Source organism: Semicossyphus pulcher, unplaced genomic scaffold, assembly GCF_022749685.1.
Source record: "Semicossyphus pulcher isolate SPU_LCO1_2020_fin unplaced genomic scaffold, fSemPul1.0.p SCAF_6, whole genome shotgun sequence".
NCBI classification, from domain to species: domain Eukaryota; kingdom Metazoa; phylum Chordata; class Actinopteri; order Labriformes; family Labridae; genus Semicossyphus; species Semicossyphus pulcher.
In genome coordinates this window covers 4,097,929-4,125,909 of record NW_027211737.1, presented here as the reverse complement: position 1 = coordinate 4,125,909, position 27,981 = coordinate 4,097,929, and the positions used below count along the sequence as shown (strand labels likewise).

The following is a 27,981-nucleotide window of genomic DNA, read 5'->3' as shown; positions in this document are numbered from 1 at the left end:
GTTTTTTTGCCCAAGGACCACAAATATAAATTAGCTGCATAGCTAACTCTGGCCCAACAGTTATGTTGTGCATGGCCCCTGTCAAATACACTAACAAACTAAACTAAACTAAACTAAACTAAATTTAACTAAGTGAAAGGTGTACATAGTGTATAAGTTATTATTATTATTATTATTATTATTATTGTTGTATTTTATTGTCTTGCCTTTTTTTATCCATCACTTATTTTACCCTGTCCTTCAATTTGAGCTGTTGTAACAAGCAAATTTGAACAATGAACAATGAAGTCTATCTTATCTTAATCACAATCAAATACAAAATCCAGCCTCCGAGTGAAGCCCCATCCTGACTGGGAAAGAGGCTGAAAAAGGCACCGAGAAAACAAAAACCCTTGCAACCACACAGGACTTATATCATCACATCACCACTTTGTTTGACACAGGATGGTAAATACTGTCAATTGAATATGGAATTTTAATTCCAAATGGTTTGAATAGAGCTTATAACTGTTTAATTCCAACATTTAATTATAAGTAAAGCCCTATTTGCACTGGAACATTATCACCTGCAGACCTTCTGTTTCTGAAGGTGAAGGTGAGATTACACTGACGATATCATTAAGGGTTGTTTTCTCACACAAAGCTCACAGGCCGAGTCGTTCTCACCCGAACAAGTAAACTGACTGTGATGTGTGAAATTGATGGATTTAAAAAAAAAAAAAACAGACTTGAAACTGATATTGTTGAGGAACTGAGAGATTAACGAATGGGATGCATTGTTGGTTCTCGTTCTGTGCATGAATGCAGACACTAGTGTGAAGTAGAAGTACTCGGTAAACCTAAGTGAGGTTTCCTGTTAGCTTCACACATGCTCAAGTGTTCCCTCACAATGGACAGTATAACTGTGGGGAGTTTAGCCTGCTGACGTCTTTATTCTACTCAGCTTTGAATGACCTTATATTAGTGCTCATTAACGTTTGACTTTAATCTGCTCTCCCTGCTTTTTAATTGTCAGAAAATCCAGGTAAAAAGAGGTAGAGCAAGTGGATCTTATCCACATATAAACAGTTGCATTCTCTCAGACTGATAACTACTACTAAAATGGATCACAAATATACTCTTATACTTGGGTGCAAGTCCGAGTAGCTGTGGATATATGGCAACACAATTGTTAAAGCTTTTAAAATATGTTTTCCTCTGTACACTCCTCCATAGTATTATTAAGATCTCACAGTATTTTACGTATGCAAACAAATCTACACACTGTACCTTTACTTAAAGAAAAAGTGGGTAAAAAGCCGTTTAATAAGCTCATCTATGGGCAGGCTGCTGGTGTAGAAGTGTTTAAAAAGCTCTTACCGGCTGTGTAGAAGTTGCTCTGTGTATGATGACCCTGTGACTGTTTCTGTTTCACAATGCCTGAACGTGTGGCTGCCAGGGGGACTACTCCGTGAGGTCGACAGAAACTTTTTTCAGTGTACGTCATGTGACAGAATCAGTACAGAGGTGTTGCAGTGTTGCATTAGATGTGGCACTGCCTCTTTTCAACTTTCCTGGAACACAATGATACCACTTTTTCTAAATAAGCATTTATTTACAGGTTTGTGGAACTACTGACAACTCAAACATAACAATCTGAATGCAATTACTGAATGCAAAGTTTATGCAGTCTTGAAGAAAGCTAGCTGGCCGCTGGTCTACACAGTCAGAGCTGGAAGATCCTCTCAGAGACGAACATCTAAAGAAAATAAACTGCCAGAACACAACATCATAAAACAAACAATAGTAAAAAAAAGTCCAGTCTTATTGAAACTTCCCGAGCCAGCTGGTGGCTCCATGAACATTCAGTCTCAGAGAGGCGTGGTCGGGGTGGAGGCGGTGGTGGGGACGGTCACCGGATGCAGTCCCAGATCCAGGGATGGAGCTTCCTCTGGGGGTGGAGGGCTCTTCTTCTGGGCCTCCAGCTTCTCCGTCAGCTGGGTGTACAGCTCCTTCACCGGCTCGCTGCTCTGTGCTCACCAGGAACAGCATCACACACAGTCAGTACATATGAAGCATAAAAGTCCTGATGCTGACATTTCTGTTTTGATTTCAAAATTTTACAACTAACATTTAAAGCTCTACATGACCAGGCCACTAGTTACACTATTGACTTACTAAGTCTATGAGCCTGGGCGCACCCTCAGATCAGCTGATAGGGGTTTGCTGGTGGCACAGATTCTGCATTTGGACTTATTTCCAGTTCTTTGAGGGGTGGGGCCAAAACATTTTACTTTTGTCCTTCACACAGGATAAAATCTGTTTTTTTTTTACATATAATACTGACATTATCCTCCTGAAATGACGTCAAAGTTCTGCATCATGTTTCTTTTCTAAAGTTTCTATCACATAACAACTGCTATGCGTGTGGTAAGATAAAAAAAACATCCCAGCTGTCAGTCATGTATGTATCATGTATCACTCCTCTGAAGGCCTTGAACTTGCTCTTTCTGCAAATTTGTTTTATGTTTTGAGAGACGAGCCTCCTGAATTTGCACCCAAATTTTGACAGTTAAGACAGTTATTTTAAAAGACACAAGTTATAAGCTTTAATTCCAAACATTTAATTTGAACTGAAGCCTGTTTTGCACTTGAATAGTATCACCTGCAGACCTCTTGTACTGTGAAATGAGTCGTTTGCTATCTTAATCCTACGTGTATCTGTGACGTCTATTATTTTTCAAGTATAAATTCCTCCTCAAATTAACTACCAAGTTTCGCCGAACAAATAGGTCATGTCATAGTATCAGTCCTGTGCAAATCGACTTCTCTGTGATTTGGGGTCATATTTCTATATATACAACCCCCCATTCTCAAAAAGTTGGCACATTGTGTAAAATGTGAATAAAAACAGAATACAGTGATCTGCAAATCCCTTTCAACCTATATTCAACTGAATCCAGCACAAAAATATTTAATGTTCAAACAGATGAACTTTATAGATTTTTTGGAAATACACACATTCTGAATTTGACGCCTGCAACACGTTCCAAAAAAGTTTGGCAGGAGCAAGAAAAGACGGGGAAAGTTGTGGAATGCTCAAAACACACCTGAAACATTCCACAGGTAAGTAGGTTAATTGGTAACAGGTGATAGTACCATGATTGGGTATAAAAGGAGCACTCCTGAAAGGCTCAGTCGTTCACAATCAACAATGGCGTGAGGTTCTCCACTCTGTGCAATTGCAAGGAATTTAGAGATTTCACCATCTACAGTCCATAATGTCATCAAAAGATTCAGAGAATCCGGAGAAATCTCTGCACGTAAGGGGCAAGGCCGAAACCCAACACTGAATGCCTGTGACCTTCGACCCCTCAGGTGACACTGCATTAAAAACCGGCATCATTCTGTAATGGATATTACAACGTGGGCTCAGGAACACTTCAGAACACCATTGTCAGTTAACACAGTACGTCGCTGCAAAAGCGAAAGCCGTATATCAACAACACCCAGCGCCGCCGACTTCTCTGGGCCCCCATGGCATAGCTTAACTGTGAAGGCAGCATTAATAGTGAGAGGTACAAACAGGTTTTGGAGCAACATATGCTTCCATCCAGACGACGTCTTCTTCAGCGACGTCCCTGCTTATTTCAGTAAGACAACGCCGAGCCACATTCTGCACGAGTTACAGCAGCATGGCTTCACAGTAAAAGAGTGCAGGTACTAGACTGGCCTGCATGCAGTCCAGACCTGTCTCCCATTGAACATATGTGGCTCATTATGAAGCGCAAAATACAACAACGGAAACCCCGCACTGTTGAGCAACTTGAGATGAACATCAAGCAAGAATGGGAAAAAATTCCCCTTTCAATACTTCAACAATGAGTGGAAAGTGTTGCAGGCATTACATTTAGAATGTGTGTATATTTACAAAAAAATCTATAAAGTTTGAACATTAAATATCTTTGTGCTGTATTGAATTTAATATAGGTTGAAAAGGATTTGCAAATCACTGTACTCTGTTTTTATTCACATTTTATACCACGTACCAACTTGTTGTGTCTCTTTGCATTTTTCTAACTTAATCATGATGGTAGCTGCATTGGCAATTACAAATGAATCCATTTCCTCGACCTCAACGGGTCACAACCCTGCTCCAGTTTGAAGCACAAGCAGAGTGAAGTCATGAAGCCAACCTGTTTTGGAGGTTCGAGAGTTTTCAGCAGGGTCTCCATGAAGGACGGCAGCACTTTGTGGTGTAGATGCAGCAACATGCGGAGGGTGTGTCTGTGTACGTTCTCTTTACTGGGAAACATTCAGACAGAAACAAAATGTCAGGACACATGAGGGGCGATGTCTGAGTTCACTGGAGGAACAAAAATGTTAACAATCCAGCTCAGGCTGCTTTGTTCTTTGTTGGGGAACACTCTTGTCTGTCTTTGTCCACTTTGGGTCTCATGTTGATGAAAAACATTAGAAAGGAACATAAAGTAGACTTTAGTGATTACGGACATGCACATTCAGCTCACCTGGAATAAGAAGTCAGAAGGAAGCCATCAAAGACGACTGAGCAGAACTCTTCAGCTCCGAACTCGTCAGAGAGCAGCGTGAGGTGTCCAGTCAGCAGGTGCAGGAAGATGTCTCCAAAGGCCATGTCATTGTAGGTCTCCACTGTGGGTGGGGTTGGGGGGGTGGGGGGGCAGCACAGATACAATTCTTATTTTGACAAGAATGTGTGTATGCATTAAGCTTTATTTATTCATCTGATGTTATTGTTCTTGAAACCTGACACTTGTGTGTAAATGTCTAAGGCTAAAGCTTCTAACCAATTCTACGGTGGCCCTGGGAGCTCAACATACTTCATACTATCAATTTCACAACTTGGTATTTGTTTGTGCTGTCCGTATTTAAATCATGTTCTGTAAATGCTGCACGTGTTGAGAAAATAATGATATATTTTACAGATGTTATTCTATACAGAGATACAAAACAAAAGTAAAATCCTTAAAGTGATGAATGCAGAAGAGTTTATGTTACGTGGTACATGAGCAAGTTCCCACAGGTTTTATTTTTTTTACAGTATTTTAAATTCCCTCTGGGCATTTAGCTGGACAGCTTTGAATTCTGCTGTAGTGTGTTCCAGGTTGATGGGGCAGAGTAGGAAAAGGCCTTTTTACCAAATTCAGTACGGACTGATGGGGTGGTGAAGTGATGAAACCCTGGGAGTGTAAGCTGTAGCAGCACTGTTTATGTGAGATGTAAATGGATAAGTAAATGGGCAACAGTCCAAGCATGGGTTTGTAGATGAAGCTATGCCAGTGCAAAGTTCTGCGCATGGATAGTGATGACCAGTTAACTAATGAACACAGAGAGCAGTGACGTATGAGAGGTTTACAGTTTGTGATGAATCTCAGAGCTCAGTTCTATAGTCTGTTTACATGTGATTTCTTATATTTCAGTACTTTTAACTCCTAGAGCGGAAAATTTTACTGAAAAAACAAACAGGAAAATAAAATGAAGGAAAAAAAGATAACAAAGTCTACAAAAGAACGACCGCATCAAAAAGTTTGCTCAATGGAATTTAATTCTAGACTCAACTTTGTTACAAAAGTTTAAGGCTTCTTATATCCTCACCAAAGTCATGTGATGTTGATACTCACCGAGGGCGGGTAGTAACCTCTGTAAGGCATTCTTGTTCCTCAGTTTGGCAATGTGGAGGACGTAGTAAAGACCCATCTCACAGGCCACCCTGTTCTCCTGCAGGTACCTGAGGGGGAGCATAATCACGATACTTCATACTTCTCATATGAGACGTCACAGAGAAGGACAAACATCACTAATATAAGACACATAAAGAAGAGTGACTTAAAACTCCATGTTGTGTTTTTTTTATTGAAGAAGTTTTTGCTAAATCCACTAATGTCTCTACGTCTAGGCTGCCTCACTGTCAGGCTATGATAAGTAATCTCATGTGAGCCCGTTTTAAATAATTGTCCATTCTAGTTATGAGCATGTTCACATTAAAGATGTGAGGTTAGCAACACGCATTCAATCACATCTAACTCCAACAAATAAAGAACAATGTGCTTCATCAGAGAGAAGACGGTTGATGTCGAGTGGAAACTGGAGAGTGAGGCAAACAATATCTCACCGGCAATAAACTCATCAATCGTCCTGCTCCTGATGGACAAAGTAATCTATCACGCTCCTGGCTAAGTCCTGGCCTGCCATGGTGATCCAAGCAACACGTATGCCCTGTGTTTGGTTATGTTTTACCCTTCTAGACTTCCGGAGGATATTTAACGCGAGATGTTTAAATTATTGAATTAAATAGGCTAAAAAAACTATAATCAAAAATGTATAAGTTAATGTTCAACTCTCCTCATAACAATAACTAACTGGGCACTGGAACATTTGCACATCATATCATAAAAATTATATAACATAACTTTCATCTAGCCTTGACTGTCTAAGAGAGCATGGGAGAGTCCGGATCGTGTTGTTCTCCAATGAATAATAAATGAACATACATTATATCACACACAAGCATCACTGTTTCTCTCGTGGATATTCCTTGAAGAGAAATAAGAGAACAAGACGCCGGGGCTGCGTCTGTGGTTACCTTCTTGCTAACCAACCCGACTCTATCAGAGGAAGCTCAGAGACACTGGTATTGACAAAACAACTTTCTATGAAGTCATGTGATCTCATACCAGCCTCCCTCCTCCTGCAGGGCAGTTTACCTGTTGAAGGCGTCCGGCAGGCTGGTGGGGTACGACTGAGAACTCTTCTCCTCACTGGGAAGCTTCTGCTCCACAGTGAAGGTGTGATCATCGACAACCACTGACATCATTGCGGGCAGGAAGCGTGTCACCACCTCCAGATCCTGAGAGCAGGCACACAGGACACCTTCAACAACTTACATTTAATTTATTTAAACAGGTTTCAATGCGATGGCCTTCATCTGGCTTCTAACTGGAGCAGGATGCAGATCTAATGACTCCATTTTTAAACATTTAAAACCCTTTTGAACAGATGGACTGATGCATTTGAGGTGACATCCTGTACGTACCAAACGAGGCTCTTTAAAGACCTGACTATCGATCATGTCCCACGCCCCCTGACCCAGTGAGAGCATCCTCAGCAGCAGCATCAGGTCTGGACTGTCCTGCTCACAAACACATAAAAAACATTTGGTTCCAACAGTGTGTGATGGAACTATGCTCCACTTGCTAGGTTTATTGCCTCACCAGCTCCACCAGCTGTCAATCAGCAGAATATGAAGACATTATCTGTATCATGTGGGTACTTGTGTCACTTGTGTATCATGCCTCCTGCCTCCCTGTGCACAGTTTGCTCACCCTGGGTAAACCATCCTGGCTCAGCAGCTCCTGCAGGTTCCTCATGATGCTCAGGACCAGGGTGTTACATGCAAACGGGTCACACAGGATCATAGAGAGGTCCCTGAAATGCATGGTAAGTTAAATTTAATCCATTTAGCAGAGCTCTTTTTTTATAAACTCAAGTCATTCACTTTTAATTACCCGAGGACTTGCTCTTGTCCTTTCTTCACTCCATCCAGGAAACCTTGCAGCTCTCTGGCTCGCTTGCCGTCCACAAACTTCTCACGGATGCAGGCGTCTAAACACCAAGTGAACTGTCAAAGCACACAACAGAAATACAAGAGAAAAACATGTAACACAAAGCTCGAACACAGGAAACACAGTCTCCTTAATGCTACGATAAACTGATCCACCTTCACCGTTTGTGTCCTCACCTTATGACAGGGGTCTACAGAGCAGATCTCACTGATGTCCAGGTCGTGGAGAGACATCAGCAGCTCTGCTCTCAGCGTGCAGTAGTGCACATTTCGTGTTCGCAGGAAGAGTGTTCGCAAAAACTGCAGCACCATGTCGTACAGCTTCACGTTCTTTCCAATCATCTGTGTCAGCTTTAGAACCACCTAAAACCACAGACAAAGTCATCACCTCACACAGGGACTCAGGCCTCAAACTCTCTGTTGAGTGACATCTAATGTGATGACTGTGACTCACCTCGCCTTGGCGTCGTGTTTTTGGAGAGGGACTAAAGAAATTGTGCAGGATGGAGAGGTCACTGCTAAACAGAGCTGCTTCCTTCTCTACGATGTACTGCTTCAGGAGGGGAGAGACTTCATCCCCAAACAGAGCCTGGTTGTCCTGCCAGATCTGCCTCTTCACCTCCACAGCACACACCTTGTACAGCTCTTTGTCAGCCATCACCATCTTCAGTTTCTTCTCCGGTACCTGCAGAAGGGAGCAGGTGATAAACATCACTTGCTCTATGCCCCATGAAATTTGGTACAGACAGTTATGGCTCCCAGAGCATCGGCCTTACATTTCATCCATGCTAGCAAAAAGTCACCATGCGTTCTCTACAGGTTATGATAAGATGGGTTTCTGCACAGTGCATTCACTGAGTGATTGATTGATTTCGAACATAAATAAATAAATAAATGTAGAGAAAAATAAATTAAAAAAAAAAACAAAAACAAGAAAAGGGTTTAAAAAAGTGTAAACAAAATATCCATATTCAACATAAAGCAAACAGTACATGTTCAAAAAGGAGTAGGATTAAGTTTTTTCCTACCCCTTATCTATTATAACACAAATATACACCCTGTTTCCATAGCAGAAACAATAAACAAATAAATTAATCAATTTAACACGCTGTGATAATCTTTCCTCTTCTCTATACCTACTGAAAATGTCTTTTTTGTAAAATCGTTTAAAACAGAATTAAGTTTGTGCTTACCTTGAGTTCAATGTTCAAACTTTCCACAAATTCACCCCACAGATGGTTATGCACTTACTCTCAAGCACAGAGTTTCTTTAGGTTAAGTTGTCCCCTTAAGTTGTAACCCCCCTCTCTGTTGAAAAACATCTTTTGAATACTATTTGGAAGTTATTGGTGTTATTGGTGCCATGTTAAATTCTATGAGATCAATAAACTTCAACACATGTGAACACAGTGTGTTGGTGTGTTCACGGTATCCCACATCGTTCACTATCCTTATTGCTCTTTTGTGTAACATGCATAATTGCTGTAGAGTGCTTTTGTAGGTGTTGCCCCAAATTTCCAAACAGCATAAACTTTGTTTTGTTTAAATTTAATGATTGAATTTGAATTTGTTAATGTCAAACCATGTCTTTAATTTAGTCATTTCTGTTGTGATAACCTCCAAAAGCTGCTGCAAATTAAGAATATGCACCCTTATCACTTAACAAGACAAGTCCTAACAACACTTGCCTTGGGTAGATGCTTGAGCACCTGCATGACCACCGGCTGAATGGACGGCATTTTGACGAGAGGAAAACTTTTCTCCAGCAGCTCTTCAAGCTTCCCGTATCTTTAAAAAGACGAATAGCATCAAAGTTGGTTCCTTCAGAAAACATATATCTAACTCAAAAAGAACTGATGACAAACCTGTCCTCATCCTTTCCCTCTGCGATGGTGGCAACTCGCTCCATCAGCTTGTCTCGAAGCTCGTCAAAGACGGACTGATGGAACTCCAGCCGAGGCGTCCCGTGGAGATCGAGGAAGGGGAGAGCAGACTGGAGGGTCGGCAGCAGGATACCATTTTCCATCTGCAGCCATATAACACACCCAAGACTCAGAATAAATAAAGAATAGCTGTAAAACAGCAAAACATATCCCAAGATATCTGTTTAAATAATGAATCATTCAGGCTGCAGTTCTGTATTTTCTTGTTGATGTACAGCTAGTTGGAGTTGGCTATTCTGATAAAGATAAGTGTGCAAATCATATAATTAAGTAATGGTTGACTAATGCATGACTCATGATCATTTAATGCATGAACTAATGCAGCATGAAACATGAATTCCAGCTGCTTACCTCTGACAAACGATCACGATACTATGACTTTAGGTTATTTCTTCACAGTTAAAAGATCATGAGCGAAGGATGGCTCATTCATGCTTACTTCATACATTTGGCATCAAGTGAACTGGATCTTTTTTTTTTCCAACAGAATTTATGCTTAACGTTGTAGTTTTTTGCACCTGACACATTTTGATTAAAAACAAAGCTTCATATATCTTTTAAAACAGGTGCAGCTGTGTCAGTGGAAGTCTCTCAATCGGAAGGTTGGGGATTCGATCCCTGACTGCTACAGTCACATGTCAAAAGGTCCTTGGGGAAGACACTGAACCCCAAATTGCTCCCGGTGGCATAGGCACCGGGTATGAAAGTGATAAATATCTGATTGGAGATTAACTTAGGCGTTTGCCATCAGCGTGTGAATGGGTGCATGTGATATGTAGTGTAAAAGCACTTTCAGTGGTCGGAAGGCTAGAATAGAGCTATATAGGTATAGTCCATTTACCATTTTGCTTTCAGGGAGACAGAGGTCACAGTCTGATTTAACTGATATGCAGCTAATTTAATTACAAATCAATGAAAATATGAAGTAACTTGCAAAAAGCAATCCTTACCTGATATTATTTTTGTTGAACTAATCACATACAGTCAACTGTTGAACTAATCACATACAGTCATAGTGATTTAATAATTTGTTAACGGTGAGGAATTTACATCCTGCATATAGTCATTCATAATATCACGCATTAGGTATTTGGTGTTAAGGTTACACCGCAAATCATCAAAGTATTAATAAGTTAAGTAAAGACAAGATTAACTTTTTTGGACCATGGACCATTAGTAAGTGTAGCAAATCTTGTGTTTATGACTTTCATCCTTCTTGTAAAATGTTAGCAATACCTCCTTTACAAAACAAACTCCTAGCATTAAGCCTCACATAGTGTCAGTTACTTGTCCTCTTCATCTTCTGGTCTGCATCGGACGATATATAAATACATCCACACTGAGAATCTCGCGGACCTTAGACGTGGGTTTCCTTTTGTTAGCGTAACTACTTTGGTCAATTATTATTGCTGCATTATTTAATAAAAATTATGTTAGCTTGGAGAATCACAATGCAATACCGTTTGCAAATAAATGTGCTGTATAGACTACAAGCTGTATATTTTCATATTCTATTTCATTGGAGCAGTACTTAAAATAGCCAGATAACGTTGACAAACATCAAAGGGAGGCGGCTAACATGGTACAGAGTTACATTATGCCTGAAGGTAATTTAGGCTACATAGTTCGGAACACTCTTGGGTGCAGAAGCTGGTATTAAACATTTATACCAAACGTATTTTAAAGAATTAGAAGCTGCTACGTTGTTAGCAAACAAACATTGTAGCCTTACCTGAAATTGATCGATGGCTTTCAGAGGCTCTGTGCAGTTGGTGAGAGTTTCTTTAAGGTCCTCTCCGTTAGATATTCCGAGCTCCGGAAGCCCCGCGAACATTTTCTGTTCTTTTTAATCATCAATTTAAAGATTTAGGTGTGAAAAATAATTCTACCACTTTTAGGTGTAGCTGAAAAGATAATCGCTTACTACAAAACACACCAACACATTTTGCTTTTCCCTGTCAAAGCAAATATCCGGTGTTCCGTGTTCGGTCAGAAACAAGAGGAACGAAAGGTTCCGGACAAATACGGAAGAGTATTAGGGCCAGAGTTACGGAACAGAAGAGTGCCAGGTATCTTAAAAAATAAATCCGAGGAAAGGGTGTTTTTTCTTCTTTTTTTTTAAATTAAAAAATATCTCTGATTTATTTTATTTTATTTTTTTAATGCCTGACGTAATACAAAATCTAAAAAAATTATTATTTTTTTCCCGTATGCCTGCCTATAAAATTCTTCCCCTTAAAACAATTTATCAATAAACTAGAAATTGGTCTCATAAGGAGTACTAGAGTTTATGAATGTGAATTGTAGATATGTTTATAAGTGATAATAAGCACAACCAGGAGTCTACAGAATTTTTAAAATCATTATTTGGTGGCTCCAAAGCCCTGGGAGACATTTCTACAGTCATTTACTGGTGACCAATACATGTTCTACCACAGAGGAACAATAATATACACACAGTTAACAAAGAGAATCAAGATGTTATAGTGAATAATCTGTGCCTAACTAGTCCTAATTCCACCAGAGGCATAGAGTGCGTACACATGTATACAACTATACTGGTTATGACCTGGTTTTTGAAGTAGTCTGGTTATGTGTTCTGCTTTCAAACCATTACCTTGTTTCAGATTCGCCACCTGAATTACTGGAACCAGAATACTATGTCATTTAAACACCTGATCTGAGTGTCTGATCATTCCTTGCTGAACATAGTGACATAGATGGCGAGAAATCAATACATAAGTGGATATTGCCATTATCTAATAACAGGGAGCTGAATAACCAGGTTTCAATTTTTGAACAGGTCAAAACCATGGTAAGGCTAAAAGCTGGGATAATTAGCATGAAACGCACTCACATTTAACAGATTTAATCATTTAATTTCAACGGACAATGCATAAATAAATCACCTACTAGAAAGAAATGTACCACAGATACACAGGCCACAGCTGAGGACCTATTGAAGTAAAAATGATCTGGGTCTTATTTTTCACATTTACTTTTATCAATAAGAAAATGTTGTATTTTCTAAAGCACAAGTGAGCTATTTCTGCCACAACAAGAATGAAAGAGACAAAGTAATATCCCAATGTACTCAATTTAATTGGCTTTATAGAGTCAAGTGAAATGCATTTTATATAGCACATTGTAGACTTAATGTTCTTCAAAATGAATAGTAAAAAAATAAAATTTATAAAGATCACACATGACAAAAACAAATCAACAAAAAAAAAAGATATTAAAAACATACAAGTTCAAAAAAACACATTGAGGAGAATTACAATAACAGATATTGTTATTTTAAAAGAAGCAAAGAAAATATACTGATTCCAAAATCATAATTTTATGTGTAAGCCACACACTTCATACCATGCTAAGAGCTTAAAGGGATGTTTTCTTTTAAAGAAAACACTCTTGTAGTTCATGTGGATGAGAATGATTGGACCATAATGACTGAAGGCACCGTAAGCTGACCTTGAATTTATCCTGATCAGACCCTGACTCTGTCAGGCTGTGACAGAACAAGTCTGAAACATTTACAAAAAAAACATCTTTCATTTAATTGTACACACAGTGACGAGAGTCTCTGACGATAGTTTGTGGATTTAGAAAAGAGAACTATGTGGGTCACTTTACAGCTCTGTTGATTTCACTTACATGCATGTTCATGCAATATTCTTTAAAGAGACTGAGAGTTTAGGACGGATATGTGCAGACCGAGGAACAGGAGGCGTGTCATTCTTGCTCTTACACCATGCCGTCTTTGATTACTGTCTCTCTGTAGATCATCACTATGTATCCCAATGAAAAGACCAGGAGGGTGATGAAGAGGAAGAGAATACCTGCCCAGGGGCCGGAGGGCAGAGCCTTCATCAGTCCGAGTCTCTCTGCGGGTACCATACTGCTCAGACTCAGCATGTAGCCCAAAGCCCAGCCGACAGATGCTCCTGCAGCCTGCAGAGACACAAGAGGAGATACACTGAGACAGCTGCACAGCACACACAAGCATCCTGATTTCAGGGACTTTAGACAGTCAGACAGTCATTTCCTTTATTCCTGACCTTTTTCTGAAAAGAGATGGAAGGAAGGGAGAGCTCATCGAAGCCGTAGCCCTGCATCAAGAGGACCTGAACGAAATTGGCGACAGCACAGACGTTCTTCATGCGTTTCTCTGGCTGCTTTGTCTTTTCAGTCATCTGTGAGCACAAGTACAGTGAGAAAAGATTTTGTAAATATTCAACAGCACATCACATATCAGGTTTTGGGCTTAAAGGAAGGTCCACTTGTCCATTTGATGGTATTAAACATGAACATGTTTGAGAAACCTTATACATAATGGGCTAGGCTCAGAGAGGGGGGATGCCGTAGAGTACCTCAGAGACAGTCATGTTGCAGACGAGTCGGATTGCCTCCTTCATTCGATTAGGTGACGTGAGGGAGATGTTGGTGAGGCGGTTAATGTAGCTGTGAGTGAAGTAGAAGGCAGAGAAAGCCTGTGGAGAAGAAGAGACACTGAGTCAGTCCAGAGTCACACACGCTTTATGTGAATTGGGTGGTTTAGAAAAAGCTTAAAAGGAAATACTGCAATAACTGAGAGCTGAGCAACACCTAATGATTTAGTATTGACTGTACATAAGAAGTGCAGTCAGCCATCAGTTTGTGGAGTACTGTATTAGAGCCTCGATTTGGCCATTTTTTCCATTGCAGTCCTGATTTTTTTTTTAGCCTGGAGCAAACATATGCTGTCTTGAAATGACTTGTCAATCACAAGTAGCCCGCCCTAAAGCACATCCTGCTTTAATGTCTATTTTATAGTCTATTCATCAATCACTGAGTGTATACATGAAATATTTGTAGCCTCCTGATTTAAGAGAAAAGACAATGCTTATGTTATACCTTTCTTTCTTTTTTGCCAGCAGGTGGTGACTCCCCTGGTTGAACGAAAGTTTCTATAGAAGTCTATGACAAAATGAGCCAACGTCTCTGGTTTATTCCCTCAGTAAACATTTTCCGAATGAGTTTCTGGCCTCAATCTCCAGTTTCAAGTCTTCTTTAATACAGCACGATGTTCATTTTGGAAATTATAGTTGCATTTAGAGTCAGTTAGTGGATAAGGTAGCCTATAAGGGCAGGGCTACCATGTGATTGACACGAGATGTGTTCCTCCCTCTTTTCTCATTATGGTCACTTCAGACACTAAAAATAACAAGACAGCCAAAAATGCCAAACTGAAGGAAGTGCACAAACCAGTGGGTGACACTTGGTGGCTCCGTCTAAAGTCTAGAGTCTGAACCAAACCTGTGGCTGACTGACGCTGGCTTCCCTGCACCCTCACTAATAGCATGGCTTACAATAATCACATATCAGTCTCTATCTTACAGAACAGAGCAAGGCTCCAGCAATCATGTTGTGGTCTTTCCTCAGATTTGTGGCATTTCCTTTGGTCAGACTCTTGTTTCCTGACTTTAGTCAACACATGTGTGCTAGAAAGGGTTGTAACACGACTGAGGGAACGTTTTCCACAAAATTAACTTGAGCTTGAAATTCTGTCAACATTGCAAGGAAAAATACATGGAAATATTTTCCCCTCAGCACAACAAGCTGCTAATTAATAATTAACCTACGACCAATTCTCAGTTTCAAGAAGATAAAAAAAAAAGAAAAAAAAAGAAAGCAACTGTGGGCTTGAAATCTGAGTAAAACAAATCTGCCTGCCACACTGTTTGCCCCGTCTCTGTCTGAAAGGCTCCCTCACCATGAAGCTCCCTCTCAGGTTGGGCTGGAAGACGCTATCAAAGGAGCACTTGGAGAAGGAGCAGTTTCCGAAGGTGAACATTTTTTCAACACTGGCCAGGCATTTCTGGTAATCTCCTGTGCCCACGACTGTCACAGACATCTGAGGGTTAAACTGGACCGGTCTGTAGTCCTTAGTACACGGAGAATCAAAGACGTCCTGCCCCAGCTTGATGGAGACGTTGAACTTTTGTGGATAACAGGGATGGGACACCTCGGGCTTCACACCTTGAGTCTAAAAGAGGCAAACGAGATAAAAGTGAAACATTCTTAATTAATGATTAATAAAGGCTGACTGATTTATGGCAGGCTGATATCATCGACCAACATTTTTTTTCTGATTTACAGCGAAATAAAAAGAAAAGAAAGAACATAAACCGTAGAAAACAATGCTTGAGGTGATGAAGACATGGTGTCATCACATAGTTTGCCCAGCAGAGTCACTCTGACACAGCTGGGTAGACGATACACTCGATTTGGTAATGTATAATTATGTAATGTAGCTCTGGAAAATAACACTCCAAATTTTACTTCAGCATCTCTCTCTACATGTCAAGGCCAACACATTACAGATCTGAACCCCATTAAAACCTCCTGAATGTGATCAAGAGGAAGATGGATGGTCACAAGCCATCGAACAAAGCCGAGCTGCTCCAAGAGCGGCCTCACGTCACCCCGCAGCTCTGTGACAGACTGGAGGAGAGCATGCAGAGACGCATGAGAGCTGTGATTATAAACCAGGTTATTCCACCAAACACTGATCTGTGAACTCTTCCTGAGTTCAAACATTAGCTTTATTATGAGTTATTACAGCTCTGAAAAACATCTTTTGGTTTTCTTAAGCAGTCGTCATTTTCTGCAAATAAAACACCTCAATGAGAATATTTCAGTTGGAAGTTTGGAGAAATGTTATTAAAACAATAAAACAAAAGTTTATTCAACAACAACACAAACCTATAAATAGAAGAACTAGAGAAAAACACATTTATTTATTTATTTATTTAGCCAATCTTCACCCTAGTCTACCACTATTATTGGCATTGTAACCATAAGTATGTGTCTGTTGTTGTTCATGTAACAAGGACATATGTTGTTGTGGTAACAAGAACATATGTTGTTGTTGCTCTCTTTGTCTGTCTCTATCCTGCATCTCCTTCTATCCCATGTTCGGCCCATCCAGTCGAGGCAGATGGCTGTTCAACATGAGTCTGGTTCTGCTCGAGGTTTCTGCCTGTTAAAAGGAAGTTTTTCTGCCAATGTGCCGAATATTGCTAAGTGCTACTCATGGTGGATTCATGTTGGGCCTCTCTTTAAATAACTTAACAAAGAGTCGGTCTAGACCTGCTCTTTCTGTAAAGTGTCTCGAGATAACTCTGGTTATGATTTGGCACTATACAAATAAAATTTGATTGATTGATTGACATGTAATGTAAAAGCAGCTTTAAATGGTCACCAAGACTAGAAAAGCACTATAAAGGTGCAGTCCATTACATGAAACACTTTCTTAAAAGTTCCATGCCCAATGCAGGACCTTCTAACTCTCAGGTTTATTCGTTTTTGCTGTGTTTGGGTTTGAATTCTCTCACATTCAGTGCTATTGGCTACTGTAAACCACAATCAATATCTGTGAAAAGTCCCTCCCTAGCTTCCTGTTTTAAAGGAAAGATATATATATAAGCACTTTTCATTATATATTATTAGGTTATTCAAAGGAAAGACATTAAAGTGGTATTGATCCTCTCACAAAGCTAGCAACTTAGATCTCTCATCTGAAATGTAAAACTATTCCTTTAAGTAAGTGTAATGCAGGTGTTGTAAAGTGTACTGACAGATAACAGGAAGTTTCTGTTCTTGACCTCTGACCTCTCAAGTGGTCAAGAAAAAGAGAACCCATTAGGCAGAAACAGTACCTTAATTAGATGAGCCAGAAGTTTCTTCAGGAACTGGTCTTGTCCGTAGCACAGGAAGCTCTGGGTGTAGAGCGTGTAGGTTTGTCCGTAAAGCGTCAGATCCATCTTGTTGCCTTTGTCCTCCACCATATCCAAGGTCTGAAAGGTAATCTGAGTGGAAGCTCCGCCCAAATCCAAAGCTCCGATTGTCTCTCTGCCTGGATTCAGCCAACGCCCGACAAAACCACACTGAAAGGACAAGACATGCAAATCTGAATTAATGAAGGACAATAGACATACTCAGTGAACAGTGTTCACTCAGAGGAAAACACCCAGCCAAAATGCTATATGTTAAAGGAAGGTTTTATTGTTCATGGTAGATTCATGTTGGGTCTCTGTTAATAATATAACAAAGAGTAAGGTCTAGGGCCGCTTGTTTGGCTCGGTGGGTGGAGCAGGCTCCCTAGGTGCAGAGGCTGTAGTCCCCGACGCAGCAGTCCTCAGCCCTTTGCTGAGTGTCCTCCCCCACTCATTCCTCCCAGCGTTGCCTGTCTCACTTCAGCTTCAATAAAGGCAAAAATGACCCAAAAAAAGAATCTTTGAATTTAAAAAAAGAGTATGGTCTAGACCTGCTCTATTTGTAAAGAGTCCTAAGAAAACTTTTTTCCGATGGCACCTTATAAATAAAAGTAGAGTATACTGACTGATTGATTGATGGATTGTTCCTCCTGCCATTCTCCACCTTTTCCACCAGGTGCCCTCGCTCCTTCCCTCCTACACACCTCCACCACTGTTCCCACCTTAAATGAGTTCTGCAATTGCCTGACCTTCCCCGCTCATTTGTCTCCACTTCCCTTATCAGTGTTTCTGGCTGGCCTGCCTGCCTTCCTGCCAGTACCAGCACTACAATCTTTTACACAATTAATCATTGAATTGCAGCAGTCTGCTTGTTCTTCTCATCCAACTTTAACTGGAATGATTTCTTTAAAATGTGGAAATGAAATAAACCAACAAATCATGTCAGATTGATTGCGCATACGTTTCACCCAAGCCACAGAATGGCTTCGTTAAGCATGTGAGCTGTCATCAGACTTCCTCATGCTTGTGGTCTTAATGGGCACTCGGGCTCAGTGGCAGTAACCAGAAATACGTCAGACAAGTAGGCACCTATATACTTGCAAACGCTGCCAGATAGTGTATTGGGCCAAACCTCAACATAGCACATTAGATCAGCTATAAACACTGATGCCTACATGCATCAGCACTATCTATTTCTACGCATACCACCTTTAACTCCCACCAAAAAGCTGAAATAGTTTTACTGTTACTCCCCAGATCAGCACATCCTGCACCTCTGCTTCCTCATCTGTCATTGTGACACGTGTTACATGTTGGTCTTGCATGATATTAGGGGTGTAATTGGGGCCTGCAGGGACTTGGCTTGGGAACCGGAGGGTGGCCGGCTCAAGTCCAGGTATGGACCAAGTATGGAATTGGGGCTGGTAGCTGGAGTGGTGCCAGTTCCTTTCCTGGGCACTGTACAGGTGTCCCTGAGAAAGGCAATGAATCCCCCAACTGCTCGGGGCACATGTCCATGTGCAGCCCCCTCACTCTGACATCTCCATTAATGCATGTCCATAGGGTCCCGTATGTGCATGTGTGTATTTTGGGGGCCTTTGTGTGTGTGTAGCATGTTTGTAATAGCAGTGAAAAAATTGAATTTCCCCTCTGGGATTAATAAAGTATGTCTTTGTCTTCTTCCTCTTTCACTCTGTTTTTGATGGGACTTTTGAGGACAACCCAGCGACCGATTTGTGCGTGCTGCCATCCTGTGGAGCCTCCATTACTGCGGTGGCAACTCCCACCCGCTGCTGCCTGCTGCCTGTGACGGCAGCATAGTTAGTTAGATTAAAGATGTGAGACAGCTGCCTCTCGTTTCTAATGAAGGAAACTTAATCAGGCGATCTTTACGTTATTTAGAACTTTAACATATTTGACATCAGTTACAACAACAGCCTGATTACATAACGGAGAAATAGAGAAAATAATCGACCATCCGCCACATGTTTGTGATGCAGTGCTGGGTAACATAACCTTATTCTTCTAGTTAGTTAGCTTAGTCAACTAACAGCTGCGTTTAATCATCACAAACTAGTTACTTGTTGTTATGGGGGATTTAAACTGGGACTGGCTGGCTCCTATCTCTGAACCTTTTAAATATTTTTGTAATACTGCACACTTGACGCAGCTTATACAATCTCTGAAGGCCCAAACCTAAACATCCCGAAAAGTCAACGCTCCTCGACTTAATCTTAACTAACTCTCCCCACAAATACAAAGCCACGGCTGTATTTGCTAATGATGTCAGTGATCACTGCATATTCTATACAATAGACATTTCAAATACTTCTGTGAGCAAGCATTTTTATATGATCTTTATTTATGTGACTGGGACAGAATATGTCTGATATCCTTACTTATCTTAAATCACTTCTTTTGGGTCATAAATAGGCATGCTACTCTTAGAAACTTCAAAGTCAAAGAACGTGACAATCCATGGTTTTCAGATAAACTCTGATATTATTCAGGAGCGAAATATTGCTTGGGCAACTGCATAAAATCCAAATGTCAGTCAGACTGGGAATATTTTAGGCACTTAAAAAGTAGATGTATTTATCTAATTTGAAAGCTAAATCAGACTTTTATGTCAAAGAAATGACTGACAGCCTAAAAAAATCCTTCAAAAGTTTGGAAGGTTATAAAGCAAATGTCATCAGGCACTGAAAAACACAATGCCCTACCACAATCTTTAAAGGTAGGAAATGAAATCATTACTGATAAAACTAGGAAAGCTAGTATAGCTAAATGCCCTAAATCAGCATTTTATGTCTTCTTGTTTGTTGTTTGAAAACGAAACACATCTTATCTCCCTCAAAGTGTTTCTGAAGAGGAAGAATGTATGCCTTTTGATTTTATTTTCAGCCCTGGAGAAGTGCATGGAGTGTATGATGCACCAAAAAAAGATAAATACTAAGAAATCAGCTGGTCCTGATGGTCTGGACTCGTTCTTCTTTCAAATTGCTGCAGAGATTATTGGTGAGCCGATAACTTACATTTTTAACCTGACCATAGAAAGTGGTAAAATACATGAGGTCTGGATGGCAGCACACGTCATTCCAGTACTAAAAGGTGGAGATTCAACTACCCCAAACAATTATAGACCTATATCTAAACTTTCAGTTTTTACCAAGGTTTTGGAAGGGCTTATAAGAAATCACTTGAAAGACTTTTTATTACAACATAGCATTTTAAGTGACCTGCAGTCTGGTTTCAGAAAAAAACACAGTACAGTTACTGTCACAATGAAGGTCCTAAATTACATCATTAATGCTATTGACACTAAAGAACACTGAGTTGCACTTTTTTTTTTTTAGATCTATCAAAGGCCTTCGACACCGTCGATCACTGTGTTCTCCTAAAGAGGTTCACTAACATAGGGTTGTCTTCAAGTTCTGCTCTAAATGGTTTGAAAATTATTTAAGTGGTAGAACACAATGTGTCCAAGTAGATGGTTTGTCTTCTTGTTTTTTAGATACACAAAATGGGGTCCCACAAGGGTCCGTACTAGGTCCTATTTTATTCATTATTTATATCAATAATAATGTGGTGGACACAAAGTTTCATTTTGTTACGCTGATGATGCCATTATTTATATTTCTTTGTCTTCCTTAGCTAGTGCAATAAATGACCTACAAGCTGCTTTTAAGGCTATACAAAGAAATCTTTGGAAATTAAGACTTGTACTCAACCCAAATAAGACTAAAATTATTTGCTTCTCAAGGTCTAAGCGGACACGTACAGAGTTACAGTTATCAGATTACTACACTGAAGGATGAGGTTATTGAACATGTGACAAATATTTATGTTACCTACTCGAGGAAAACCTGTCTTTTAATAATCATATCGAGAGCCTCACAAAAAACTGAGAGTGCAATTGGGGTTCTTTTATAGAAACAAACACTGTTTTTGTTTTGTTGCAAGAAAAAAACGAATTCAAGCAACATTCTTATCAGTTATTGACTACGGTGTAATTCTTTATATGCAAGCTACCTCATCTTCACTGAAAATGCTGGACTCAGTGTGCATGCAGCGTTGCGATTCATGTGTGGTTTGGGATTCCACATCCATCACCGCATTTTGTATGAGAAAGTTGGCTTGTTTTTATTTTATAATCGCAGGATGGAACATTGGTACATCTTCCTTTACAAGGCGATACTACATGAACTTCCTTCTTACCTATGTTCTCTGCTGTCTCCTAAAACTTTCAGTGGCCGCAGCCTTTGGTCACATGGACTTTTAATCTTTGTCATTCCTCAACTCGATCTGTCTTCGGTGTTTAAATGCTCCCTCATCATGGTTTGAGCTACAGGGTCACCTAAAAGTAGAGCAATTAATTAGCTTGGAAGTCTATAAAAGCCGAATAAAGGAGCATTTGATCAGTAAATGCAATTGTCCTAGTACTGAATGCTATTGAGCTATTGGTAGATGAATTTCTTGCCTGTCTTAGGCAGTTGTCTGCTCTGCACTTGAAACTTTTATGTTGCTGTCTTAAATCTGTTGTCTGTTTTTTGTGAAACTGTTTATGCTGCCCTCTTGGCCACGACTCCCTTGTAAAAGAGACCTTGAATCTCAATGGGATTATTTATTGTAAAATAAAGGTTAAATAAAATAAAATAAATAAAAATAAAGTATCTTTGAAATGTAATGATCACAAACATGTACAAAATCATCTCTGCTTGAAGTTACAATCAGTTGTGAGCTCTCCTGTAGCTTTAATCTTGGGGTTAAGGAAAAGATCAGGTTAATAAACAACTCTCGAGTTCATGGTTTTGCTAGTTCATTCAAAAAGTTACGAGACGACCTGTAACCCTTTTGATTATCGTGTTACAAGCCAAAATTACTTCAGGGTAGTTTCTAGTGTTTTGAAAGACTAAAGTCAGATCTCACCTTGATAAAGTTTTCCAGTAAGTAGTTGACTGTGACCCAGCCGTACGCCCCCTCCTCCTGCCCGCTCAGGATGGTTGCTTCTTTGAATTTGAAAGGGTAAGACTTCAGTTTAGTTTCCACTTCCTTCAGCACCCGGCTGGACTCTGAGGCATTGACTATGCTGTAAAAAAGTGGTCAGAGTTAAATGGAGAATATAATAATATTAAACTCCATCTAAGATCCATTTTAATGCATTAATGCATACTTGATAAGCAGAGTGGTAGTAATATAAGTATGATATCCTGCCTTAATGGGAATTATTACCGACCTCAAGAGCCTCATTCCTGCAGTCGCTCCCAGATAGAGAGGAGTCTGGTGGTGCCTGGCTTTGGGGATTTCTTTCACAGCTTGTTCAAGACAGACCTCAAGACTTTTTGCTGCACCACCACGAACACCTGCATAGCTGGATATCCCTCCACCTTGATAGAAAGAGAAAGTAGTTCTTCATATGATGAACTCAGTCTGACCTTCAGAAACAAGGACTTCCTGTTCTTAAAAAATAATGTACTGAGATAAAGCTTCAGTGTATGTTTCTAAGGAGACTCTGAAAACAACCAGAGCAAGAAGAGGAATGACTGCCAATGACTAAGATGGCATGAACTGTCTGGTGAGGAAGGAACACTAAGGAACACAAGTCTTGCACAAGACATAGCATGTTGAAATAGCTTCAGTTCTGTTAATTCATTAGACAAGGTTCAATAAGGTGGCATTGTGTAAGTAGAGTGAGAGTGTCTTTTCCACCAGGGCAGTCAGAGGTTAAAGAGAAATAACATGAAGAAATACATATTTCCTAACTTACCTGCGGTGGTAATTTTTACAACTATTGTTGTAATTATAGTTTAATTTGATATGGTTTTGGAGTATATGTCTTGGAGATTGTTAATGGAGGTAAATTGATTTTTAAAAAATCCATAAAAGCTGTAAACACTGTAAATTGACCTGTATTCTGGACTATTTAAACCATCCATCAGTTATCTATGCCGCTTATCCTGTTCAGGGTTTGAGCCAATCCCAGCCGTTATTGGGCGAGAGGCGTGGTTACACCTGGACAAGTCACAGGGCACATTCACACCTACAGCAATTTAGAGTCACCAGTGAACCTTACGAGCATGTCTTTGGACTGTGGGAGGAAGCTGGAGTACCTGGAGGGAACCCATGCATGCACGGGAACAACATGCAAACTCCACACAGAAAGGCCCACTATGTTAGGAACCTTCTAGCTGTGAGGCGACAGCGCTAACCACTGCACCAACATGCAGCCATATTTAAACCAACACTATCTTAACAGGTAAATGCTATGGAAGAGAATAAGGGTGAGGCATAAGAAAAACTAAACATTTTTGCATTTTAAGAATTAAGTAGAAAACTCAAAATAAAGGTTTAACTTTCATTATTAATGCTGGGTATAAGAAAACATTAATTTAGAGGAAGATAATATTCAGAAGAGGAAGATTGATAAGTGAAGTTTTTTCTCAGCATTTTCGACTTTATGCTCAGAATGCAAAAACAAAATCAAAAACTCTGATTTACTTTTTCATATGTTGATCACTACAACTGAAAGTTTGAAATCCCCCATCATTTCACTTCCTTCTCAAAATGCTAAATAAAAAGCTTGTTCTAATACTCACTAAAGGGAAATTAGTATTTTGGTTAAATTGATTGTTGCTGTTACAAAGGGTTGGACTGTCATCAAACACAAAAGCATGAGAGGGGTTTAATTAATCTGTGTTTCAGTGGAGAGCTTTGAAGTTCCACTTTGCAAAGGCACAGTTCAGGAAATGCTGCAAACCAAGACCTCTCAGGTCAGACAGCACTTCCTTCCACACTGCAGACTAATCACAACTAGCTCTACACACGATTTTTAGTTTTGGTTTTAGTCTGGTTAAGAAATGTATGTTACTGTTTTTATATGTATTTATATGTAGTTTTTTATGTGCCTAAATGTTTTAATGTTCAGTGTCAGATGTGGTGTCTTAACTGTGATTGAAGCTGCAGTGACAGTGATCTATCTAGCTACCAAATGCATAGGTACAGCAGATAGTTCCCTGATAGGGGTCCCAGCAGAGCCACCGTTTTAGACATATGCAAGTCCAAACGAAAGAAGCTACAAGATGCTAACATTAAATAGCTTCCTTCAAAGAATAACGTAAACCTACCCTCTCTAACACCCTGGGAAGCAGCTTTAGTTTTGGGCATCTGGCTAGCTTCAGCATGAATTCATATTTTGCCAGTTGTGATGATACAGTAGTAATTATTTGTTACATCTGGATAAAACATAAGTATTAGACGGCTTGTCTTTGAGGGTCTAATGCTGATAAGGTCAGCTTCAGGTATAGCTGAATTATATTAATTAATACATAAGGCAATTGTATTTTGTGCTTCTCACGTGAATATTAACTCCTTAGTTTCTCACATGTCTTGGCGGGTTTAGGAGACCTGACTTCCTGCATCATGTTTTCAGCATCTGCCTTTAAAACTCAGACCAGGCAAACCTTAAAGGGGTGATGCAGTGCCTCATCTCACACTCACCTTTTGCATGACAGTCGCTGTGCTGGGTGACAATACCAGTGTTGTTTTGCTTGTCAGCTGGCCATTTGTAGATGTACATGGATGTGTGGGATGAGCCTGCATCCAGAACAATACCGTACTGTAACAGACATGACAGTAAAAGTCAGCAAACATAAAAAAGGGGATTCAATGCTTTGCTGCTGATGATCTTACATGACACACAAGTTGCACCTCTGATAAAACAGTTTCACACCAACACTTAACTGGCACAAAACTGGCGTGATTTCCTCGGTGTACAGAGTGCATTATATAATAGGGTCTTTGTCTTGACAGTTGGAAACACTCTGTGTTCTCACATAGACTGCTCAGGCGGTTGCACTTAACTGTGGTATTAACAGGATGTGGTTAGAGTGAGCTGTCTTTAGTTCAAACTGATTATTGCCTTAGACAGTTGATTGGTTGCACAATGAAATGTAAGGTGTGTTGTCGTGTAGGGTCACAAAATAACAGTTATAATACTATGTTAATCTGATTGTAAAGTAATTAATTAATTAATTGCCTTTTTAATTGCTTTAAATGCTTGTTTTACTTCTGTGTTCCCAACGCAGCAGACAAAAGTTATCTGAACTATCTGAAAAAATGTTTTCTTTCACACCTGCCACCCACACACACACACACACACATACACACAGAACATATCAGTTTCCTAAACCAGAAAGGAATGACTAATGATAAGATAAAGTAATAGTTATAAACATACAGTATATATACATATACAAACAGAGTGGGATTTGGGTAGTGCAAAAGGTGGTGGTATGCAGTATTTACTATTGTTCTGTAGGCGTCCCTCAAGGCTTTATTCTTGGACCAATTGTATTCAAGTTTATATTAAAGTGATAATCTTGCAGATTTTCATCTAATTAAATGTCTGTGAAGTCACTATCTATCGCCAAATGAGGTAACACAATGGTCATTGACCCTATGGCCCACTGATGAAAGCCTTTGCATTTGCAGTATATAGTTTTATTACGAACTGGGTGTTGTTGGAGACTTTTGTGGAAAAAATCAAAGTTGGTGCCCAGTTAATGGTTGGTCTGCCAGAGAGGGAAGGCGGAGCTAAGCGGCTGCTTTTCCGGTCTCTGCAGGTGTTGCGAGTAAACAGTAATAAAACCGAGATTACCACTTTAAGCAAAGGCATGTGAAAACAAATATATGCAGATGATACATTTGATGTTTTCAAAGCACTATAGTCTATGATGTAAATAAACATTCTTGCCGACATGTACTCCGACATGTAAACATCCTGTAAACATCCATTTAACGTGCTTGTAAGAAATAAACATGTAATTAGTATGTCAATGTGTTAAACCAGCATAACAAAAAGTTCCATGCCATTTCATGTTTACATTTATCTATAGGCACCATGTGGCAGAATAACATCAAATTATGTTCCCTTTTAAAACACATTAAAAAGGAGGACGAGCACTTGAATCTGTTTTCAGGACGAATCTCATGTTAAACAAACAGACCACACTTTTCTTCCTTCTGCATTACAGCTTTTAAACTTTGAGGTTGGCGTGGTGGTCAGGCGCTGCAGAAAGAGCCGCATGTCTCATTTCAAGCATTTAGCTGACACACTTATGTTTGAGCAAGTTCACATCAGGACAAGATGAGGCTCATGTTGTGACAGTTTTGTGCCACACTACCTATAATGACTGAGCATTTGACTATTTGATTTGCACAAACAAGCTCCATGCAAACTCATTGTATTTCAACATGACCTGTTAGATCCCTTTTTAATAGTCCGTTATCTAACCTATGAATACTTTATGTTTCACACAAAATGATATAACGCTACAGAGCTGACATATTATATGAAGTGGACATAGCCTCCAGGTCTATAAACAGTGACGCTGAAGTCCTTAGTGCCTTAAACCTGCTTTTTTCCTGTTGGCCGGCAGGGGGTGACTCCGCTGGTTGCATATGAAGTCAGATTGTATAGAAGTGAATAAAAGGTTGATTTGTTAGGTCAGTAATCATTTTCTTAATGAATCAATCTTCAAGTCCTCTTCAATACAGCGTGATGTTCTTTTATGCTCCCATTTAGATTCACAGAGATGACAAAGCAGGGTATGCTTTTTGGGTGCGGCTACCTGTGATTGACAAGTTGCTGCCACAGCAACTTAATAATACCTTGTTAAGTGTTTGGTTGAAGAGACTCTGAGGAGTTGGCTACAAATTATTTTGGTAACAAATTTTATTTAAACCCTGTATTCGCTAGTCAAAACTAGCATACTTAATTTTGCAGTTATTGTGAAAAACTGCCACACTTTGCTAACCAAGATGATGCTTACGTTAGCCGATAACTTAGAATTCGCTCTTCTCAGTACCGAAATATGGTCACTTCTGGCTTAAAAAAACAAGATTGTGGCAGCCAAAATGCTAAACTTGAGGCTTCAAAACATCTGTCCACAAACTAAAGCCTGATGTCACTGGCCATGTCCGTTTTTCCACAGTCTATGCTCGGGGATAAAACCGGTGTTCCGCGCATCAAACACATGGTGCAAGTACAGTGCCAATTATGTATCTATTAACGATCATGCAAAGGCTGAAATAAAATATTAATGTCGGAGTTAGTATAAGAATCTCCCGTACTCTCTCAGTAAAGTGAATTTGCCTTACCTTCAACCAAAACAGTCCCTTTTCCCTGAAAGGCCGACAGTAGATTAAAGTCAAAGACACAGCAGCTAAAACATCTACATGCACATCTAAAGAGGAAAAATATTGGTGCAGGTATGCAAATATGAATAAAATAGGCTTAATTAGTAACATTAAACTTATTTCCATCCCACTTTGTTTGTAGACAACTCTACTGACTATAATAATGGCATAGGCTATCTATTCCGAGGCAAATCAAGTATTTTGGATGCGTCAGTTAAATGACAATCCCAGACAATAATTCTTTCCATTACCATGTTTTTAGGAGGTATCTCGGTCTCGGTAACCGGGAGGACCAACAGCAGGATCCCGATTACTGCCAGAATCAGCAGCAGCACCGCGGGGATAAACTGGGAATACCGGAGACCCATGACTGGATGCTCGAGGCTGTGTGCGCTCAGATGCAGCTCTGTGTGCAGCTCTGCGTAAAGGCGCGTGGACCGAGCACTTTATACTCAGTAAAGAAACACACAGAAATAAAAGAGGTGCAGTAAAGAGCTGACGG

At 39.9% G+C, this 27,981-nt stretch overlaps 2 protein-coding genes across 3 annotated transcripts; both read right to left on the bottom strand.

Annotated features, from left to right (window-relative positions):
• Nucleotides 1–1,602: 1,602 nt before the first annotated feature.
• On the bottom strand, nt 1,603–11,493 carry nelfb (negative elongation factor complex member B). 2 transcript variants are annotated; one of them, XM_069682319.1, is made up of 13 exons: nt 11,255–11,493; nt 9,445–9,605; nt 9,268–9,367; nt 8,034–8,264; nt 7,757–7,942; nt 7,524–7,636; nt 7,341–7,443; nt 7,052–7,147; nt 6,723–6,865; nt 5,640–5,746; nt 4,509–4,650; nt 4,176–4,284; nt 1,603–2,009 (listed from the first exon to the last, which is right to left on the bottom strand). In XM_069682319.1, exons 1-13 carry the CDS (start codon nt 11,354–11,356, stop codon nt 1,851–1,853), a joined length of 1,752 nt encoding a protein of 583 aa, XP_069538420.1. In that variant the 5' UTR covers nt 11,357–11,493; the 3' UTR covers nt 1,603–1,850. The 2 variants fall into 2 exon arrangements, with proteins under 2 accessions (XP_069538420.1, XP_069538421.1); XM_069682320.1 differs by having other exon boundaries at nt 1,900–2,014.
• Nucleotides 11,494–12,634: 1,141 nt separating this feature from the next.
• Nucleotides 12,635–27,847, bottom strand: LOC138610486 (ectonucleoside triphosphate diphosphohydrolase 2-like). Its single transcript, XM_069683248.1, has 9 exons — nt 27,731–27,847; nt 24,780–24,897; nt 22,519–22,669; nt 22,212–22,371; nt 17,226–17,453; nt 15,278–15,550; nt 13,896–14,015; nt 13,584–13,718; nt 12,635–13,476 (listed from the first exon to the last, which is right to left on the bottom strand). The coding sequence occupies exons 1-9, from the start codon at nt 27,845–27,847 to the stop codon at nt 13,270–13,272; spliced, it is 1,509 nt and encodes a 502-aa protein (XP_069539349.1). The 3' UTR covers nt 12,635–13,269.
• Between the last annotated feature and the right edge of the window lie 134 nt (nt 27,848–27,981).

Bases quoted from the DNA above. Each gene is read 5' to 3' on its own strand.
- nelfb (XM_069682319.1), bottom strand. From the start codon at position 11,356: ATGTTCGCGGGGCTTCCGGAGCTCGGAATATCTAACGGAGAGGACCTT. The intron at 7,637-7,756 runs GTGAGGACACAA...GTGCTTTGACAG, and splicing joins CTGTAGACCCCTGTCATAAG to TTCACTTGGTGTTTAGACGC. The intron at 7,148-7,340 runs GTGAGCAAACTG...GTTTGTGAGCAG, and splicing joins GCCAGGATGGTTTACCCAGG to GACAGTCCAGACCTGATGCT.
- LOC138610486 (XM_069683248.1), bottom strand. From the start codon at position 27,847: ATGGGTCTCCGGTATTCCCAGTTTATCCCCGCGGTGCTGCTGCTGATT. The intron at 17,454-22,211 runs GTGAGATCTGAC...TTGTCCTTTCAG, and splicing joins TACTGGAAAACTTTATCAAG to TGTGGTTTTGTCGGGCGTTG. The intron at 13,719-13,895 runs GTACTCTACGGC...TTGTGCTCACAG, and splicing joins GCAACATGACTGTCTCTGAG to ATGACTGAAAAGACAAAGCA.